Source organism: Brachycentrus maculatus, unplaced genomic scaffold, assembly GCF_059751285.1.
Source record: "Brachycentrus maculatus isolate JH-2025_06_01 unplaced genomic scaffold, ASM5975128v1 h1tg000248l, whole genome shotgun sequence".
Lineage (NCBI taxonomy): Eukaryota > Metazoa > Arthropoda > Insecta > Trichoptera > Brachycentridae > Brachycentrus > Brachycentrus maculatus.
The window spans coordinates 129,093-151,611 of NW_028280999.1; the positions used below are offsets into that span (position 1 = coordinate 129,093).

Sequence of the window (22,519 nt, forward strand, 5' to 3'; positions counted from 1 at the left end):
AAATTCTAACGGAATTTAAAAAAAATATTGTCATTATGTTGATAAAACATTCGTAAATAGGGTTTCGATGCTGTATACCAATACGTCTACATTTTTTACTTTTCTCTGGTTTATCTTACGAGTCGGTAGGTACTATAATATGTAAATTTTGTTTACAAATAAAACTTTAATAATAAGCTAATCGTAGTAAAAACGACCACAAAAAATACTTAACAAATATTTTTCTACAGTATCACAAACGTTATGTGTTATTATTTTTCCGAATGATTGAAAAAAGTGTCTTGTTAGACGACAGCTAGAAATCAATGTTTACAGCCATAAAATTTTGAATTTCATTATTTTTATTTTGTCTTTTGTCTGTTTTCTGCCTGATTTTCGCGCCAATTCTGCGCGAATGTCAACCACAACATTTTCGCGGACGTTTCGTTCCTTGACGTTTTATATAGAATTACAACCTATTAATTACTAGTTTTGTGTTCAAACAATCTTTCAGAAATGCATGTGAGAGTGAGGTTGTGCGGAAAACCCGAAACAATTGTTGTAGTGCCGTCAAAGTTGACAAAAATTGAAGCGTTTCGAGTTTTGCTCGAGGAAAAATTTGGCATAGTGCCAAAACTTCAACGACTCTTTTATGGAGGAAAACTGGTATTTAATAAAGCTTTTTGTAAATTTTTATTAATTAATCGTACGATTAAATGATTTTTTTAAACATTTTTGATATTTATATCCTGAATAGTGTGTATTTTTGCACAAATCTATAGCTATGCCGAATCCGATTTTTTTTAGCACGTATACATAAATATACATGAAAAAACAATCCGGTTTAAATATAGGTACCTCAGCGAGGCCATTATATTAGCAAATTCATCCTGCATCCATTTAAAAAAAGTAAAATTCCATTGCAATTCATAGTAAATGTATCCATCTTTCATGTTTTTTTTCTATGCTGTTCCATTTTTAAATAACCAAACAAAATTGTCTTTGTTCAAATTTGCAAAAATAATATTCTTTCATATTTACCATTGCTATCCCTTTTTAAATAACCTGATAAATTAATCATAAATACTTTAATTAAAAGAATTTTAGCCAATTTGTGGAATGACCACAATAAAAATGAAGATAATTTAAACCCGGTCACAGCATTTCAAATCTGTTGTGTCATTTTCAACACATAGTGCAGACATCTTTTTATTTATTATTTAACCCTTGATAACTAAACTATATTTGTAGATACAATGCCATTGATGATCGCACAATATTGACATATCGCTCACTCCTTTCAACAACGTCATATATAAAAAATAGTCAAATTTCAGTTGTGCATGTTTTCAGAATGCCCAGAAAATGTACTATATCCCAGCAAAAGCGGCATGTTTTTAACTTTATATTTACCCGCTATATGCCAGAAAATGTTGTTTTTGCATTTTGAAGAAAGGGTATTGTTTGATTATTTTTTGAAATAAACAAAATATTTTTTAAACGGAGAAAAAACATTCAGGTTTTACGTAAAAAGATCTGTTGCTTATTCTGTCTCGTAGACTCTTGCCATTATTATTAGTAATTTTTTGTTACTCAGGACCTTGAAAGTGTTCATATAATATGTGACTATTCGGCAACTAACATTTATACTGTACATCTTACTTGCTCTTCAAAACTACCAATCAAGTTGGCACTGCATCATATAAACTTGATTGTTAACACATGAAGGAAAGGTGATCAGCCCTCTGCTTCAGGTACCAGTCCAGGGTAATATTGAATAAATATTATGGTAGGGACTGACCTCCACATTTCGTCGTAACGAAACACGTTACGATGCGAGTATTCGTATAGTCAGTACAGCGAACCGAGCGCTCCATCCATAGTTTCGGATGCTCGCCGCGAGCGATGTTACAACATTACGTTACGACGAAATGCTCCGGTCAGTCCCCACCATTAGAGTGAAAAAATCACTTATTTTTAGTTGACTCCCCCCCTGGGAATCGAACCCGGGGCCTCTAGTATGGTAGCCGAGCGTGCTGACCATTACACTACGGACGCAGACAAAGCATAAAGCGTGGAATAAACCAAAAATGTTGTCGTTGTGATAACAATAATAATAATAATAATAATAAATTTTGATAATTTATAATCGCCAATAAGCCCCATTTTCTTACTAATACTACCTCAATACTACGCTTCACTGTGAATGAATTGAGGAAAAAAAGAGTGGTGGAAATAAATTAGCAAACAAATGTGATTTTATTTTTTTTCTAAAGATCATCTCACTCACTCTTTCTAACCATTGGTGGAAGTGCATTCCACACCATCGGTCCCGCAACAGCAAAGGCACGCTTGTCAAATTTAGTGCGCTGGTTGTGAGCTGGTAAGGTCACTTTGCCCGTTGCAGTTGTTGTAGCCGATCGAAGCGTGAGACGTCTATCAAACAATTCATCTGGAATTCACAGCTCTTTTAGATACTCTGGAGCCATATTAAGATATTTATTTAATTTATTTTTTGACATCTCATCAAAGATGAAGAAGAATATGAAGTCTGGGCATTTACGGGGCTGATAACCGTCATAGGCTGGTTTACGTGATCACTATACACACGTGTAACATTCACCAATTCTACCCATTATTGACAAACACACTGCTCAAATTCTTGACGTTCTGTATATATGAACCAATTTTGAAACATTATTCTTGAATCACTAGAACTTCACTAGAGACATCTATTGGTGAGATGAAAAAATTAAATTATTTAATTTGTTTCAAATTTGTTTCAGCTTGATAATGGATATTCTTTCCATGACTATAACATTAAGTTGAATGATGTCATTCAGCTGATGGTAAAAATAGAACCCCCCCCTGAAAAATCTGAGAAAACCGATGACGACTCAAAATCTGAAAATGTTTCGGAAAAGAAAGAAACCAAAGTTAAATATGAAGGTAATTTTTTTACTATCACAATTTTATCAATTGATTCGGCAGTCACTTTGTGGTAAAAATCTATCCATTTTTAATTAATGTTTTACCTAGTAAATACCACTTTTTAAAATCTACTATGTACTAAAAATACACATTTCTTAAAATCTACTGTGACACGTGTTTCGATGCATTCCGCATCATACGGTGTTTGAGAATGATGCGGAACGCATCAAAACACAGTAGATTTTGAGAAATAGTAGTATTTACTAACTTAAACATTAATTAAAAATCATTATTTTAAATAATTAACTGCCCTACACATGCTAGCGTACGTGATACGCGTCTTTTTTCCGCACCATTGGGTTTACCCTGTGCCAAAAATATTAAATGCGAGACAGAGAGAGGAACACGCTAATGCAAAAGTACATCATAATTAAAATGTAACTTTGTTTCAAAATCACTTTAAATATTTCATTATAACTTAATTACAATGTCTACCGGTTTCGAAGTTAACCGCTTCTTTATCAAGACTGATTAATATTAATCAGTATTGATAAAGAAGCAGTTAGCTTCGAAACCGGTAGACATTATAATTAAGTTATAACAAAAAGTTTTTAGTGATTTTAAAACAAATATAAAATGGAAAATAGCAAAGTAAATGCTTCAAATATAAATTATAAAAGTACATCAGTTCTGTCCTAAAAACACCTATTGTGGCAAAAAAATCCAGTATGAATAAAACAAACATTGTTTTCATAATTCTGTAGAAAATAAAATGATCTACTGAATTAACTCAGAAAATAACCCGTGAGTAGGGTGATTTAGTAGTATTATTTTCGTAATCTTTTATTTATTTATAGTATGTATTTGTATTACTACTACCATCACACCGTTTTTTTTTTGAAGCAGTAGACAGACAGGATGGATGATCGGCTGTCCAAACTCAAAACACAGTAAGGGACATTTTTTTGCATTTTTAGACTAAGTAGACTCTACTTAGTCCAAAAATGCAAAAAATACGTACTACAAAAAAATGTCCCTTACTGTGTTTTGAGTTTGGACAGCCGTGATGATAATAACAGGAGGACGATAATAATAATATTGACAATTTTTTATATTGCCGTTTTCATAATAAATCACCTCAAGGGCTCTTACCAATTTCAGATCTACCCTTCTCCATTATCCTTTTATGAATAGCTCTTTTAGGGCGCTTGTGCACTGCAGGAATTTTACCCTCCGGCAGTCCGGTTAACATGATAAAACGGATGATTGGCTTGTGCTTTTGGCCCTCTTTCTTCGGATCGGTACGCTTGATCGGTGCATGATCACGGTGTGCGTAAATTCGATCACGCTAAACTGTCGTAGTCACTTTTATTTTTAAAAACCGGACTGCCGGACGGGAAAAATTCCGTGTAGTGTACAAACGCTCTTATACTTATTTTAGTTATTTATTGACTGTATGGATAGTGAAAATAGGTTGTATAACTTTATTGCATAATAATCAATGTTTTTCTGAGCAAAAGAGTTACGTATTAGGTTATATTTTATGTGTTTCTGTGTTTTGGACCTTTTGATTCCTAAAAACAACTTCTTAATCTTTTCATATATCCCTAACATGATCTTACATCATTTTAATTTTTCATCAAATCTAACTTTGCCATACATCGGTTTCAAATAGTATAATGATGTATTTTAATTGTAGATGCCGCCAGTAAATTGTTCAAAGTTGGAGATCTGGTTGACATGAGAGAAAGAGTTCATAACGCGTGGTTCGAAGGAAAAATTGTCCAAATTGTTAAAGATCCCGATTATGTTTCAAAGAAAAATTCACCAGGATCAAGCAAGTGCAATGGAACCCCGAAAAGTAGTAAAAAACTTGCTAACTCTTTTAAAAATGACCCTGAAAAGGAAATTGACAACAATACTTCCATTGGCAGAATACAAAACGGTGATGCAAAGTCGCCTTGTAAAAATGAAAGTGCCGATTCAAAGTCGCCTCGTAAAAATGAAGGTGCCGATTCAAAGTCGCCTCGTAAAAATGAAGGTGCCGATTCAGAGTCGCCTCGTAAAAATGAAGGTGCCAATTCAAAGTCACCTCGTAAAAATGAAAGTGCCGATTTAAAGTCGCCTCGTAAAAATGAAGGTGCCAATTCAAAGTCACCTCGTAGAAATGAAGGTGCCGATTTAAAGTCGCCTCGTAAAAATGAAAGTTCCGGTTCAAAGTCGCCTTGCGAGAAAGAAAATGGTGAGTCAAAGTCACCGTGCGTGACTCCCAAGTCAACAAAGTCCCCTAAAAACAAAACCCCAATGAGGGGAATAAAGGATTATTTTTCTAAAGCAAAAGTGAATGGATCTACCGGTGAAAGTTCTAAAATGGATAAGGTTGTAAATGGTGATTCAATCGATGACAAATCCAGTTCGGATGATAAAATGAATGTCTCAAATAAATCCTCCGATAGCGATGACCATAGCATTGATGATGACAGTGATGGGGAAGTTGGACTTCTCTACAAGACATATTTCGATGGGTAAGTCAAATATTTTATATATGTTTTTTTTATTATTAATTCCGAAGGGGGTACCAAAATACCCCAGTTGATATGTGTATGGAAATCGTAGTACGCAGCTCTCAACCAACTCTCGCCAACTGAGTCATAGATAAATGTTCCTTCCCAACGTGCCGTCAAGCGGCGACTGAATGCTGCCAACCGATAAGGGAGAAACCGGTTATCAGATCAAACGAAACCCGACGAGTTTAGTTGTCTCGCTCACTCGTTATGGTAGTGCTACGTTTATTAGAGTGAAAGAAATAACATGTCGCTATCAGACAACAAAATTAACATGCTGAGTTATAATTACGTAGATCTCACGACAGTGACTGATTGTGCTTTTAATCAAAAATAATATTTTGAAATTAAAAATATAGCTTAACACACTAAGGACAGGTGTTTTTTTTATGCCTGAGGACCGCTGGCGATGGGATTTGATAATTATGTACATACAGTTAAGACCCTAAGAAGAGATTGTTGAATATTCATTTAAAAACATTCAATATGTAATTCCTTCTTTTTTGACTTTGAAATGAGGCCGGGGCAGAAGGTATAAATACTCTTCCCGTCTATTTATTGATTTGGCGTTTAATTTGTAGAACTCCATTTTAATTTATGTATTAATTTTAAATCAAACACAGATTTTTTGAGTCTACTTAGTTGTATTTTATTAACAAAAACACATAAAAAATTATATTGTGTCAATTGTTTCGCCTTGTTAGGGCATTATCAAACGAATGTCTATAATATATAATATATATATATATATATAATAACATTCGTTTGAAAATGCCCTAACAAGGCGAAACAATTGTCACAGTATAATTTTTTGTGTTTTTGTTAATAAAATACAACTTAGTAGACTCAAAAAATCTGTGTTTGATTTAAAATTAATACATAAACTCTTCCCGTCCTAAAGCATCAATCTACCAAACTGGTAGATAAATAAATACCTTTACCATCCTTAGTGTGTTAATATTATTTTTAATATTACAAAAAATGTGGAGTATGTAGCTCTTATAAAACTAAAGTTAAGGAATAAAAATTCATTTATGGGGGGATTTCAATCCTCATGTTACATCCGGCTAGGTTAATATTACCCTGGACTTACACCTGTAGCGCAGAACTGATCATCCAACCAGTCCAGCCTTCAACTAATCAATAATCATTGTAACACTGCGTCAATGCGATGTAGTACCCTATAAACTATTTGGTGCCGATAAGGGTTAGAAGAAGAACATTGCGGATGTGCTTTTTTATATGTATAGAAACAATTTTTTGCTGTTGAATTTTTAGCATATTGCTCACTCCTTTCAAGAATATCATAAATCAAAAACTGACAATTTTCAGTTGTGCATGTTTTCGGAATGCCTAGAAAATGTTCTATATCCCAGCAAAATTGGCATATTTTTAACTTAATATTTACCCGCTACAGGGCAGAAAGTGTTGTTTTTGCATTTTGAAGAAAAGGTATTGTTTAATTATTTTTTTAAATAAACTAATTATTTTTCAAATGGAGAAAAAACCTTCAGGTTTTACTTAAAAAGATCTGTTGCACAGGTGAAAGTTCAGTGAGTGGCTTGATATTTATTTTTAATACATTGTATTATATTTTTAAACTTTAAAAACGTTTTACTGAAAAATCAAGTTTTTTTTATTTATGACGTTCTTGTAAAGAGTGAGCGATATGTGACTCGCAGCTGCTCAGATAACGTAACGTAAATGTTGTTTATCTTTTCAGGGAGGAAGAAACATCTGCCCAGTATTGCAAATTGGCAGAGATAAGGCCGCGCGCTAGAAAGGAAATTCTAATTGAGGATGTCAAACCCAACCAAACTTTTATGCTTAATTATAACATAGAGGAACCTCACGAAAAGGGATTTTGGTAATTTATTTTCAATTTACAGTGAATTTTGATGTTTACACATTGTTTGCGGGAAACGCTTAAATGTGTCTTTTGCATACTGTTGGTAGAGAGCGGGAGACGCTTATAAGCGTTCTATTTGCTCACTTTTAGTCAAACGCGAGAGACGCCAAAAAAATTGTACAGATGGGAATAAGGTTTGAGGTTACTTGCGATTAGTGTACCGAGGGTCGGGCGGAAGACTGTTTGAGTATAAAAACCGCCCGACAACAATGTGTTAACACATTATTTACAGTGCACACATATTTGTGCACTTCAGAAACCTTATGTTGCGGCAGTGTGTACATTTTTGTGTATTTTGGTCTTGCAAAAAATAATTATACACAAAAAACAATTACATATATAAAATATAGAAAAAAAACGTCTTAAACTTCTAATTTTTTCTGTCAGACTAGTATTTTTTTTTATTCGCCAGTTACTTTGTCGTAATCTTATATATATATAATTTCCATTTTTAATTTGCGGTATTTTAAAATGATGCCACCATAATGTAATGGTCAGCACGCTCGGCTACCATGCTGGAGGTCCCGGGTTCGATTCCCAGGGGGGGTAAAATAAATAAAAGTGCTTTTTTACTTTTATATTTATTCAATATTACCCTGAACTGGTACCCGAAGCGGAAGGCTGATGGTGTTACCTTTCCTTCATGTGTTAACGATCATGATAACACTGCGTTTATATGATGCAGTGCCCTATGCACCATCAGGTACGCATGAGGAGTTTGGAGAAAATGATACAGAATGCATCGAAACGCAAAAATAGTGGTTTTTACCAAATAAAACTTAAATTAAAAATATTATTTTTTATTGCAGGTACGATTTCAAAGTGCAGGAAGTCAAGAAGCTGCGTAAAAACACGGAATTGGTGGGAACACTCTTCCACGGGAAAGATGTACCTTTGAATGACGTAAGAGTAAAAGTTCACGACAAAATATACGCCATTGAAACGGTCGTTCCTCTGAGCAAACGCAGTCAGGAATATGAGAAGTTTATGGTTACGGAAACGGAGAAAAGTAAGTGTTATGTACCGTCAGTCCATCTAATCTTCACATTCGTTTGAAAATGCCATAACTAGGCGAAACAACTGTCACAAAATTGATTTTTATGTGTTTTTTTTTTACAATAAAATACAACTTAATAGACTCAAAAAAATCAATGTTGTATTTAACATTTAATACATAAATTAAAATGGATTTCTACAAATCAAACGTAAAATCTATACATAAATTATGTACAGTGAAACCCCTATTTTACGTTTTTTAAGAGACTAAAAAATAAAAATATAAATAGAGGGAAAATGTAAATGTGGGGTATTGAAAAGAAAACATTTTAATTTTATGGAGGGAATGTATAAAATGGAACGCATAAAGTGCACTTGGGTATTGAAAAAAAAAATATTTTATTCATTTGTAAAAATGACAAAATTACATACAAATATCCACAGATGTCATTACTATACAAATTACATCACACCAACTGGCAGACAGACTTTGACAATTATTTACATCTATACTCCCGGAAATGTTAACCCTTTCTGGTCCCCCAAAATAAAAAAAAATCTAGGTAGACAGTTACATTCTCCATTTGGAAAAAAATCTTTTGTCCTCTGCTCCACGTACTGTTGTAATAGATACGAGTGACAAAAATGTAAGCTTGGAATTTAAATAAATGCCGAATAACATCCGACAAGAGCAAAAAATCGATGTCCAATGAGATTCTACATTGGACCAGTAAGGGCTTAATATTTTAAGGAAATAATTTTGTTTGAATTTCTCTTTTCTTTAATTTATTGTTATTTTTTGTGTAATTTGATATATTTTTATATACATTTGTTAAGGGTCTGGTCCTTTGGTCTGTACAAAGTGCAGGGATGATCCGGAGATACCTTGCAAGGAGTGCGGCTGCAATATTTGTTCCGGAAAGAATCAACCAGAAAATGTCAGTATAAATACATGTTTTATTATTGTATTTATTTATTTTTTAATTAAAATAACACACTGTTTGCAGGAAACGATTAAATATCTTTAGCATACTGTTAGTAGAGAGCGGGAGATGCTTATGAGCGTTCTATTTGCTTACTTTTGATACAGAGAAGCTAAAAAACATTGTACATATCGGAGTGGGGTTCACAGTTACTTATGATTAGTATACAACCGTAATTAGTATATTAATTAGGGTCGGGGTTGATGAAAAAACCGCCTGCAAACAATGTGTTAGCCCATCCGCATATCAGTTTTATTTATTTTATTTAAGGCGTATATATTAAAAACTTGAATAAAAAAGTAAGCAAGAAGACTCTTGTTAAAGATGTAGAAGAATCCCTCTTTGGAATACCCCCTCACACACATGGAACAGATCAAAACCTGGCATGAAATAAATGAGTAAATGATATTGTTCAGCATAGCTGTAGCTCTTCCTACAGGCATAACCACCGGCAGGTTGGTCCTGTATATAGGAATATGAAACAATCTATGCCGACGCTGTCCTAGGTAACTATCGGGAACATGGAGACCAACGCTCCAATCGCAACAATCGATTAAAAATGCGCAGTCAAATACACATTGCTTCTAGTATCTAAACTAATAAGAAATAATGCATTACCAAAAGTTTTCTTTACTGATTTGAAGATATCACAAGAAAGTATCTTTATAATATGAACTACCCGATGACGATGTGTAGCTCACACTGCGGCTGATATGTGCATGTAAAATATTCTTAGGCGCCAAGATATGGCGGCTGGTATGCCGATGGGTTAAGTCCGGATGATGGGGGTTCTATTGTATATTGACTATGCATTTTCCGCAGATAATCCTCTGCGACGAGTGCAACCAGGGCTACCACCTGCAGTGCCTGCAGCCGCCTCTGGAGGGCCTGCCCTCGGAGGACTGGTACTGCGCCGAGTGCCGGCGTGACCCGGCCTGCGTGGTGGCGCCCGGCGGCAAGGCGCAGGCCCGCAAGCCCAACCAGCACAAGGCCAGGGACTGGGGCCGCGGCATGGCGTGCGTCGGTGAGCCACCTCGTCTGTACTAACACACTATCTGCGGGAAGGGTTATTTGACCGTTTCACTCGACTCATCGTAAATCGCGTGTATGTTGTTTTTACGCATGACTTGCGGCATCTTTTGATCACATATCGATGTATACAGTATGGTTAAATGTTATCACTTCTTTTCAGAGATGTTTATCTCTATTATCAGCGCGAATCCGCCCGCAGATAGTGTGTTAAGGGCTAATATTAATAATAAAACCCTTACCGCACCCCAATGGTGCATAGGGCACTGCTTCATATAAACGCAGTATTATCTCGATCGATTACACATGAAGGAAAGGTGATCAGCCCTCCACTTCGGGTACCAGTCCAGTGTAATATTGAATAAATATTAGAGTGAAAAAATCACTTATATTTATTAAACCCCCATGGGAATCGAACCCGGGACATCCGGAACGGTAGATGAGCATGCTGACCATTACACTACGGAGGCGGACAGGCGGAAGGGCTAATATTAAGCACGTATATCTCCAAGTTTATTATGCAGATAAACGGAAGAGTATTTATTTATGTGTCCGCCTCTGTAGTGTAATGGTCAGCATGCTCGGCTACCATTCTGGAGGTCCCGGGTTCGATTCCTTGGGGGGGTCAAATAAATAAAGCGATTTTTTTCACTCTAATATTAGCCCTTCCTCCCTTAAGGTTCAAAAACACCCTGGACTGGTACCTGAAGCGGAGGGCTGATCACCTTTCCTTCATGTGTTAATGATCAAGATAACACTGCGTTTATATGCAGTGCCCTATGCACCACTGGGGTGCGGATAAGGGTTTGAAGAAGAAGTGAATTTATTTCATCAGATAAGGCGGTGTGGACATGCGCAGCGAATTGACATCGAGAAAATAAAACTTTTTTTTACAACATTTTGAGTGTGTCCAAATACTTATTCACAAAATCTTATCCGTAAATGCCCAGACTTCTTACCATATTCTTCTTCATCTTTGATGAGATGTCAAAAAATAATATGAAAAGAACTCCTGTAATTGGAGATAATCCAGATTTTGTGAACAAGTATTTGGACACACTCAAAATGTTGTAAATAAATTATCTGGTCAAATTATAAACTTAAATAATAAAAATGTAAATTATATTTTCTGGCATTTCTCATGTGTGTGATTATAAACCAGGATTCGGATCTCACATACTAATATAAGAGTTTCTGCTCAATAAAAATCTTCTTTTCATCTCACCAATAGATGTCTCTAGTGAAGTTCAAGTGATTTAAGAACAATGTTTCAAAATCGGTTCATATATATAGAACTTTTAAGAATTTGAGTAGTGTGGTTATCAATATTGGGTAGAATTGGTGAATTTTTAAGTGTGTAAAGTGATCACTTAAACCAGCCTCTGATTATCGTCAGCCCCGTAAATGGCCAGACTTCCATATTCTTCTACATCTTTGATGAGATGTCAAAAAATAATATGAATAAAACTTAAATTACATTAATTTTGATGTTACAGGAAAAACGCAAACCTGTGCAATGCCGGCAAATCATTTTGGACCTATTCCCGGAATTGAAGTGGGAATGGCTTGGAGATTTAGAATACAAGTAAGACTATTTTGTAATTTTTCGTTGTAAAATAAAATCTTTGTTATCCTAGTCCGGCTCCATAGTGTAGTGGTCACTGCGTTTGGCTACGGTGCTGGAGGTCCCGGGTTCCATTCCCAGGAAGGTTCAAAATAAGTATAAGTAATTTCTCGCTATACTGACCACCTTGCCTTGACATAATTAAAGCCACGCTCGCAACGATAAAATTCATTTAGCTTCTGGCAATGCATAGAGCCGGATGTCATGTCATGCCCATTTTTTTTAGTATACATACTGGGTTTTTTTTGTTTTTTAGAATATGATATTGAAAAAATATTTTTATTTATTTTTCTCTCCTAGGTATTAACTCCTTACCTTTCAATAACTCTTTTTCTAACTTATTTTTCTAATACAAAAACAGTGTTTTAAAAAAATTTGGGCTTAAAGAAAATTTAGCTTTTTAACAAATACAAGGTCTTAACAATCAACTTAATATTTCATCAATTTGATGCGGTGCTCTATGCACCATTGGGCACGGACGAGGGTAAGAAGAATGTGTAGAAAATATAATAGTTAAATCAATGAAAATGATATTTCTGCAATTCTGATATTATTTTGCTGATGGTCATAAGCCAGTATTGTTTTTGCAGTTATCAGAGTCCGGAGTACACAGACCCCCTGTATCTGGAATTCACGGGAGAGACGTCGAAGGAGCATATAGCATCGTCCTATCTGGTAAATAACTTTTGTCCATCTGTAATATGAACTACATATGTTTATTTATTTATTCATAGCCGTAACCAATTCTTACAAATCGAACAAACAAATTGTAAAATAACAATAAAATAACTGATCAAATTATAAGCCATTTAAAAAATTTAAAATCATATTTTCAGGCGGGTCTCAGTTTATGAATATAATCCGGGGTTCAGATCTTGCACACATTTTTTTAAAGAGTGCTAAATAAAAGCTCATATGTACTGTGTCACAAGATTGATCAATATATCTAAGAGTTCCAAAAATTTGAGTAGTGTGGTTGTCAATCATGGATAGAATTGGTGAATTTTGCACATGTGCTAAGTGATCACTTAACCAGCCAATGACAGGTCATAAATCGTGTAAAAACCCAGACTTCCATATTCTTCTTCATCTTTGTTGAGATGTCAAAAATGTAACAAACAATTCCTAAGTAGAGATAATCTAGATTTGTGAACAAGTATTTGGACACACTGAAAATGTTGTAAAATTATAAAATAAATAAGACACTAACTTTGTTTTTATACCACTTTTATTTTGTTATACTATTATACCAACTTTGTCCTCTTCAGGGATGGATATGCACTAAACTATGAGTACTCCTTTATCTCGCTTACTAACCCAACTATGAATATTTCTCTGTTTTAAGTTCAGTACGCTTGAATTATAGATAGTTGTTTTTCTTTTCTTTTTTTTTATTTCATCATACACATATTTACAATTTACTTTTTGGTTGTCATGTCATCTAGCTGGGATATTTATGTTCTTTAATTGTCCATTTCTCTTTTGATTCTTATTGTTATTATTTTTTATGTGTGATATTTCAGGTGGCTACGAAGATGACGTTGACCATGGCTTTGAATTCACGTACACAGGAAGTGGAGGCCGAGATCTATCTGGAAACAAGAGGACGGCTGATCAATCCAGTGATCAGACACTGACAAGAGAAAACAAGTATGTCACACACTTAGAATTTTTTTATTTATTTACCAATCATTGCTCCGTTGGGAACTGTTATGGACAGCTCGGCTGTCCAAACTTAAAACACAGTAAGGGACATTTTTTCTGTAGTATGTTTTTTTTGCATTTTTGGACTTAGTAGAATCTACTTGGTCCAAAAATGCAAAAAAAAAAACTACTACAAAAAAATGTCCCTTACTTTGTTTTGAGTTTGGACAGCCGAGCTATTATTATGTTCTTTTTCTTTAAACTAAACACTTGTTATAAACCAATAAATGAGTTTTATTTAATTTAAACACAACTTTCGAAAACTAACAGATGTTTTCATCTCATAAAATATATTTGTATAACTTTATCGGATATTATTTATTAATCCTAAAACTAACTAACTAACTAACCATCACGCCGCTTCTACCCGCAGGGGTAGGCAGAGAGAATAGAGCGCCACACCACTCTGTCCTTGCAAACATTCCTCGCCTCTTCCACGTTCATGCATCTCCTCATACATACCCGCCGATTGTTACGACTCCTAACCTGACCACTTTCAAGTATTTGGCATACCTGATCGTGCCATGTTTTTCTCGGTCTTCCTCTGCTCTTTTTTCCACTTACATTCGCCTCATAAATTTGTTTTACCGTTCTTTCCTCACTCATTCGTTCTACATGTCCAAACCAACTCAACACACCTTTCTTAATTTTATCGATAATGCTTATCTCAGCATTGCATTCCTTCCTTATTTCACTGTTTTTCTCGTAAGTATTCTTGTAATATTACAACTAATTGCAAGATGTAAATGATCAGTTGTTCTTAATTTCGATGTATGAAATAAAAACATTAAATGAAGCGAAATATTTTGCACAATCCTGAAGGAATCCCTAACATAGGGTGCTTGTCCACTACCCGGAATTACACGGAAGTTTACGGTAAATTCGATCACACTAAACTAACGTAGTCGTTTTCATTTTTCAAAACCGGACTGCCGGACGTTGAGATCCCGTGTTGTGGACAAACGCCCATACTGTCTCTGATACTTAAAATAAATCAAAAATCAAAAATCTCTGATACATAAATGGCAATGTCGAATTTTTGTCAGTATTTCTCACTAAGGTACCGAAAGCCGATATATCGAATTTTGGTAACCAAAGGGCTTTACATTTGTCTAGTTTATTTTGGTTAATCATTCGACTGACTTGATTTTTGATCATTTTTGTATTTCAGGGCGTTGGCGAGAAACTGCGCAGTCAAAGAAGTGAAAGAAGAAGGTGCGGACAGTGGAGACAAGTGGAGAGAAGGAAAACCAGTTCGCGTTGTTCGTTCCTACAAGATGTTAAAACATTTTCCGGAATACGCCCCTAAAGAAGGAATCAGGTATGTTATTTGTGCTTATTTTAAGATGTTGATTTCATCTGTTTTTTTGCTATCTTTAAAAAAAAAAAGACAGTTGTATCAAATAAAAGACTATTACCGAGAGCTAAACTTGCAGTATACAACGGAGTTCTGGTTCCAACTCTAATGTACGGAAGTGAATCGAGTTGCCAAAAGAAGGATGAAAGTAGACTGAATGCAGTCGAAATGCGATCCCTCAGATGAATGTGGAGCAAAACGATGTATGATAGATCTTTGAATGCTACAGAAGGACAGCATGATTCGAAGGCATGGCCTGGGTGACGTTGTACCATATATGATAGAAGGACCTACAACCTGAGGACGATGAGAGCTGACCCCAACAGTCTACAAAGACCGATATATAAGTCTAAGTTGACATTATTCAAGGGGATAAAGTGATCGCTTATGCCAGGCAAGTGCAATGAATGAGTGAGGAATGAACATAAAACATATTTATGAACTGAATGTAGTTGGAAAAAGGAGCAGTTCATTATTTAATTTACCTGATTATTGTCAAATTTGAACGACACTGATTAATCATCTGCAGGTACGATGGAATATACAAGATTGTCAAATACTATCCGGAGAAAGGCAAGTCTGGTTTCCGGGTTTGGAAGTACCTGCTGAGGAGAGACGACCCCACGCCTGCTCCGTGGGAGAAAAACGCCAAGATTTTCCCAATCAAGGTATTTTTTTAAAATTATTGAATACTATATATTATTATTTAATACTAACCTTCCCCTCCCGGTGATATGTATTTACTACAACACGACTTTTCAAAAAAAAATATATTATGTTGGTTTGTCCGCCTCGGTGGTGTAATGGTTAGGATGTTTGCCTTGCTGGAGGTCCCGGGTTCGATTCCCAGGGGGGATGGGGTTATAATAAATAAATATTATTTATTTATCAATCTAATATTTATTTATCATTACCCTTGACTGCTCCCAGAAGCGCAGGAGTGATCACCTTGCCTACATGTATGTAACAATCGAGATAATGCTGCGTCAATACGATGCACTGCCCTATGCACCATCGGGTGCAGTTAAGGGTTGAATAAGGGTTTAACTATTTTTTCTGAATCGCAATGGCAGCGCCATCTGTTAAACGTAATAGCAATACGCTCAATTATAACACTGCTCATGACGGATAGATGGACTATATTGAGATATCAATTCCTAAGTGGAGGAACCCAGATTTGTGATCAAAGATTCGGACGCACTCAAAATATTGTGATTTTATTTTATTCAGTATCCCGACGGGTATCTGGAGGCGGAAGCCGAAAAGCAGGCGCAGAAGGAACGGGAAAAGCTGAAGAACCACAAGAGTCCGGCCGTGAAGAAGGCCCGGAAGCGTCCGCTCAGGGAGAGCAACGGTGCTCAAGACAGCGACGATGAAGGGGAGGCCAAGAAGCGGAAGTCCAGAGGCGCCAAGGACTCTTCTCCGCCGCCCAAAAAGATGAAGACCAGGTCTTCTATGGGAGAAGAGAAAGAAGTCAAGGTTGCCAAAACGCCTACGCCGAAAAGAAAAAAAATGAGTATGTATTTTTTTGTACATTTCTATGATGATGTTTGATATTTGAGATGTTCGCTTACTCCTTTCAACAACGTCATATATCAAAAATTGTCAATTTTCAGTTGTGCATGTTTTCTAAATGCCCAGAAAATGTCCCAGCAAAAGAGGCATATTTTTAACTTAATATTTACCCACTACAGGGCAGAAAGTGTTGTTTTTGCATTTTGAAGAAAAGGTATTGTTCAATTATTTTTTTTTAAATAAACTAAATATTTTTCAAATGGAGAAAAAATCTTCAGGTTTTACCTAAAAAGATCTGTTGCCCAGTAAAAAGTTGAACAAATGGCTTGATATTTATTTTTCATACATTCTCTTATATTTTTTAAACTTTAAAAACGTTCTCCTGAAAAATCAAGTTTTTTTATTTATGACGTTCTTGAAAGGAGTGAGCGATATGGTACCAATGCTAGGCTGAGATGAGCGTTATCGATGAAATCAAGAAAGGTGTGTTGAGATGGTTTGGGAATGTGGAACGAATGAGTGTAACTAACAGTAAAACAAATTTATGAGGTGAATGCAGTTGTAGCCTTAAAAAATGTGTTATCACATTGTTTGCGGGAAATGCTCATAAGCATATTTAACATATTGTTGGTAGATAGCGGGAGACGCTTATAGGCGTTCTATTTGCTTACTTTTGGTAGAGCGCGAGAGATGCCAAAAAACATTGTATAGATGGGAATTGGGTTCGCAGTTACTTGTGATAAGCATTTTGAGAGTGGTGGACTGTCTGGAGTATAGTTAGGGTCAGGGTTGATGAAAAAAAAACCTGACAACAATGGTTAATACAAAAACTAATTTAAAATAACATAATCTTTTTTCTTCTTCTTTTAGCCAAGCCTGCAGAGAAGATGTCCAGTCCCAAAGTGAACCCGTTTACTCTGGCCGCAAATAAAAAAGCGACAACGCAAAGCGATGAAAACGAACTCGTCATTTTGTCTGTCGCTGACAAGAAGGCCATCGCTGAGGACACGGCCAATAAGAAACTTTGGGACGAGTGTCTCAAAGCGCTAGAGAAAGACGGCAAGAAGGTACCGTATTTTACATATTTAATCTTTCCATCCCTAGAAAACATTCTTTCCAAATACGCAAAATCATCTACCTACTCTATAAATAGTAAAAATACTTTATTACTGTATTTTATGTTACAAAAATTTGAAGACACTCGAAATACTGAGGTTCTACTGTATTCTAAAAAGTAATAAATAAATAAATATAAATGTTGAATTAAATGATCCTCTGTTTTCCAGGGTCAAATTAAGTGTTGAATTTAATGATCGTATATTTTCCACGGTCAAATTAAGTATTTAATTGAATGATCCTACATTTTCCAGGGTTGAATGAAATGATCTTCCATTTTACAGAGTCGAATTATGTGTTGTGTTAAATGATCTTCCAATTTCCAGGGTCGAATTAGGTGGTAAATTTAATGATCCTTCATTTTCCAGGGTCTAATTATGTGCTGAATTAAATGATTTTAAATTTCCAGGGCCTAGTGGACAAGGTGACCGAAGTGTTCCTGTGTATCATCTGTCAAGATGTTGCCGCCAATCCTGTCACCACTAGCTGCTGTCATAACTTCTGCATGGTGAGCCATTTGTTATTACTGATTTCCGAGATATATGCATTTCATTTCCATCAAGACTAGAACCGCCAAGAAATCCGCCATCAGAGATGGCGTTTTGACAACAACAACAAAAAATGTAGGTGGAGAGGTTGGTAGAGAGCGGGAGACGCTTAAAAGCGTTCTATTTGCTTACGTTTGGTAGAGCGCGAAAGACGCCAAAAAACATTGTACGGATCATAATTGGGTTAGCAGTTACTTGTGATTGTCGGGCTGTTTTTTCTTCAACCCCGACCCTAATTATACTCAGACATTTTTCATTAATAGATTCGGCAATCACTTTGTGGTAAAATCAATCCATTTTTAATTTAAGTTTTACCACTATTTTTTGCTGTTGATCAACTCCCGCTCTCTACCAACAGTATGTAAAAGACACTTTTAAGCATTTCAGTAAACATGATTTTTTACCACTAAAATAACAAAGACTGCCCTTACCTTTTCCTAATAATTTATATTGTAAGTTAAAAAATAAACTTTTTCTTCTAATAATAAGTGAATATTTTATTGTTTATTATTGAAATGCTTTTTTTTGGTTGGATCAATCTGTTAGAGTTTTATTCTTAAGCAATTATTTTAGTTTATAAATAATTTACTGTCTGACGGATCTACTGTGTTCTCTTATTAAATTTTTATTATAATTTTTTTCCTTCTCATTTACAGGCTTGTTTGAAACTGGCATTCAAAAGCACGGAATCCAACAGCTGTCCATATTGCCGAAACGATTTATCCAAGGAAGAACCGCTCCAGAACGAAATGCTCAAATCCGTCTTGCGATCAATTCTTCCCGGATATGACATGCACAAGAAATAAATTAAATTTCACTGTGGTATCGCCAGTACAAATATTAACAAAATTTCTCTTGATTAATTGATAATTAATTTTGTATCAATTGATTTGGGTAGACAAAATATTTATTACGTATGTATCCAGTCAAGAAAGATTAATATCTAATAGTACTGAAATATCTGGAAATTTGACTTATTCATAGGTCTTTAGCATTTAGAGAACAATGTAATGCCAAGATCAATGTAATAGCCCCAAACAAGCCCAAACAAAACTTTAATAAGCCCCAAACAAGCCCCAAACAAAACTTTAATAAGCTAGTTTATATAGAGAACTATTTAAACTAGCTTACTAACTGACCATCACGCCGCTTCCCGCAGGGGTAGGCAGAGAAGAGAATGCCACAATAATCTGTTTTTTCACTACAATCTTTGTCTCTTCCACTTCGTGCATCTCTTGTATTTCTAAAATTGATGACAGTAATGGAGTGACTAACACGACGAGTGTTGACATTTTATTTTTGGTCAGACACAATATAATTTCTGCTTTAGAAACATTTGCTAGCTTGCCAGGTGTGAAAATTACTCCATATTTCCACGTGATTCACGCGGCGACACAGAAAATGGTCCCAACAGCTGGCAACTTCAAAGGACTCTGCTACATAAAGTGATAAGCTCTACATGTCATTGGACAACTTTGTGCTTACCTTGCAATTGTGTCACTACAATTGCATATATATGTACAATATGAGTACGCTATATATTTTTTACTGCACAATTCTTCATGGTTGCCAGGTGTAATAATTACTCCACATAAACTACATGATTCGTGCGGCAACACAGAAAATGGTCCCAACACCTGGCAACTTTAAAAGGCTCTACTAGATAAAGTGTTTAGCTATACATGTCATTCGACAACTTCACGCGTAGCTTGCGATTATGTCGCTACAATTGTATATAAGTACAATATATGAGTATATTTTATATTTTTTTACTGTACAATACTTCACGATTGCCAGGTATGAAAATTACTCTACATAATTCATGCGGCGACACAGAAAATGGTCCCAACAGCTGGCAACTTTAAAGGGCACTAGGATGCAAAGTCATTGGACAACTTTGTGCTTAGCTTGCGATTGTATCGCTACAATTGTATGTACGTACAATATGAACTATATCTTTTTATTGTACAATTCTTTGTTGGCTGCAAAAGACGCAAACTTAAAAAATTAATTTAAATCGCCACCATCAGATGTTGATTATTTTTAAATACCGTTACATATTGATGATTTTGTCTGTTCCATGTGATTTCATTTTATTTTTAAACGTATTTATAGAATATTACCAATGTGCCTTATTTTTTTATCTGTTACTCTTTAAGTTTTAATTTTTAGATCTGATAAAGAAATTATATATAAGAATTAGATTATTGTTACTATTTGTAATAACTATTGTGAACATTACGGCTGCCCAATTTCAAAACGTAGAAACTTAAAACTTTTAAAAAATATGACATTTTTTGCTTGCATTAAATTACAATACAAGTAACTTTTTGGACTAGCAGAGGTTACATCTGTAGCAAAAATCAAAAGTGACACTATTCAATTTGAAATATTTTTGAAATAATTATTAAAAACTGTTGTACAATGTATACTTCATACAGAAAATATGCTCATTTTATCATGTTGGCAGTTATCCCTGTTTTATTGCACATAGACATTACTTCTTCTCCGTCTTATTCCTCATTACTGAGGGTTGTGACCCTTGTGGAAGCAATGACTCTTCTCTAGTTATCCCTTGACTGCGCTGCACGTAGCGCTCCAACCACCGAGGTGCCTGCCGCTGACTTTTGATCGGTCCATCGTGTGGGGATCTTCCTCTCCCTCTCTTCCCCTCCAGGCTACCGATCACAACCAGGCGTTCCAGGCTGCCCTAATTGCCACACGCAACGTGGCCAAGAACTGGAGAATCCGTCGTGTACAGACATTCGATGATGGAAATTTGACGATACTCGGATGATTTGATCATTAGTTGCTCACTCCTTTCAAGAACATCATAAATCAAAAATTGTCAATTTTCAGTTGTGCATGTTTTCGAAATGCCCAGAAAATGTACTTTATCCAAGCAAAACAGGCATATTTTTAACTTAATATTTACCCGCTACAGGACAGAAAGTGTGGTTTTTGCATTTTGAAGAAAAGGTATTGCTTAATTATTTTTAAAAATAAACTAAATATTTTTCAAATGGAGAAAAAACTTTTAGGTTTTACTTAAAAAGATCTGTTGCACAGTAAAAAGTTCAGTAAGTTGCTTGATATTTATTTTTAATACATTGTATATTATTTTCAAACTTTCTCCTGAAAAAATGTTTATGACGATTTATGACGTTCTTGAAAGGAGTGAGCGATATACGAACGCACGTTTTTCGTTTTATAAAAATATCTAAGGTTTGAACCTTCATATATCCCTTATTTCTCTACATATTTCAATAAGAATGCTACCGATAGTCTTGTGATTTTTCATATTAATTTATTAGCAAATAATCACACATCGTGGTATTTTTCCATTGGGCAGCCAATTAGGTTATATTAAACTCAGGGTATTTTTACTTAGTGTCCGGAAATGGCTCTTAGCGATTGTTAAACGATTTCTGTTTTTACAATAATCGGTCAAATGATAATAATTGTGATTATTTTTCTTCTCCCCTTTTGAAACTTTTCCTATCTGCCTAAATTTCACTGTTACCGTCGTGTTTCTTATTTTGAACTAATTATTTTAAACTTAAGCAAATGTATTTTGTGCCGAAATAATTATAAATGTTGATCGTTGTAATAATAATGCATTCCATAATTCTTTATATTTTTTGTATCCATATTATGTAATAACTCCATATTCATGTTTAATTTCACTGTGAGTATTCTTCAACATACCTCAATATATTTTTATGATATTTCTTGTTGATTTTTTAAAATAAAATTATGTGCCATAACTTTGTTTTGATTTTTATTTGACCAAATAATATATCTTCTTCTACAACCCTTATCTGCACCCGATGGTGCATAGGGCACTGCATTATACAAACGCAGTGTTACCTCGATTGTTTATACCTGAAAGAAAGGTGATCAGCCCTCCGCTTCAGGTACTAGTCCAGGGTAATATTGAAAAAATATTTGAATGAAAACATCACTTATATTTATTTGACCCCCCCTGGGAATCGAACCCGAGACCTCCAGTACGGTAGCCGAGCGTGCTGACCATTTCACTATGGAGGCGGGTGGAATAAAATATATCAAAGTAACAGCTCAGTAAAGTTAATGTGATGGAGTGGCATTAAAAATATATATATATCAGTATTCTTATAAGTAATACTTTTGCTATTTGGCATAAGTAGAGGAAAATGAGCAACTTTTTAAAAAATATTCGAAAACTAGATGAATCCAAAAATTAAAAAAACCTTTCTATTCACCTCATTTGATGGGATCTCAA

The 22,519-nt window shown here is 35.0% G+C and overlaps 1 protein-coding gene across 1 annotated transcript; it reads left to right on the forward strand.

The window, feature by feature from the left end:
- Positions 1-379: 379 nt before the first annotated feature.
- LOC148306151 (E3 ubiquitin-protein ligase UHRF1-like) lies at positions 380-19,203 on the forward strand. Its single transcript, XM_088265536.1, has 16 exons — positions 380-645; positions 2,766-2,928; positions 4,610-5,435; positions 7,198-7,341; positions 8,193-8,392; positions 9,217-9,317; positions 10,185-10,386; positions 11,888-11,976; positions 12,606-12,690; positions 13,539-13,665; positions 14,891-15,040; positions 15,606-15,744; positions 16,307-16,592; positions 17,462-17,658; positions 18,117-18,215; positions 18,912-19,203. The coding sequence occupies exons 1-16, from the start codon at positions 496-498 to the stop codon at positions 19,059-19,061; spliced, it is 3,108 nt and encodes a 1,035-aa protein (XP_088121662.1). The 5' UTR covers positions 380-495; the 3' UTR covers positions 19,062-19,203.
- Positions 19,204-22,519: the final 3,316 nt, after the last annotated feature.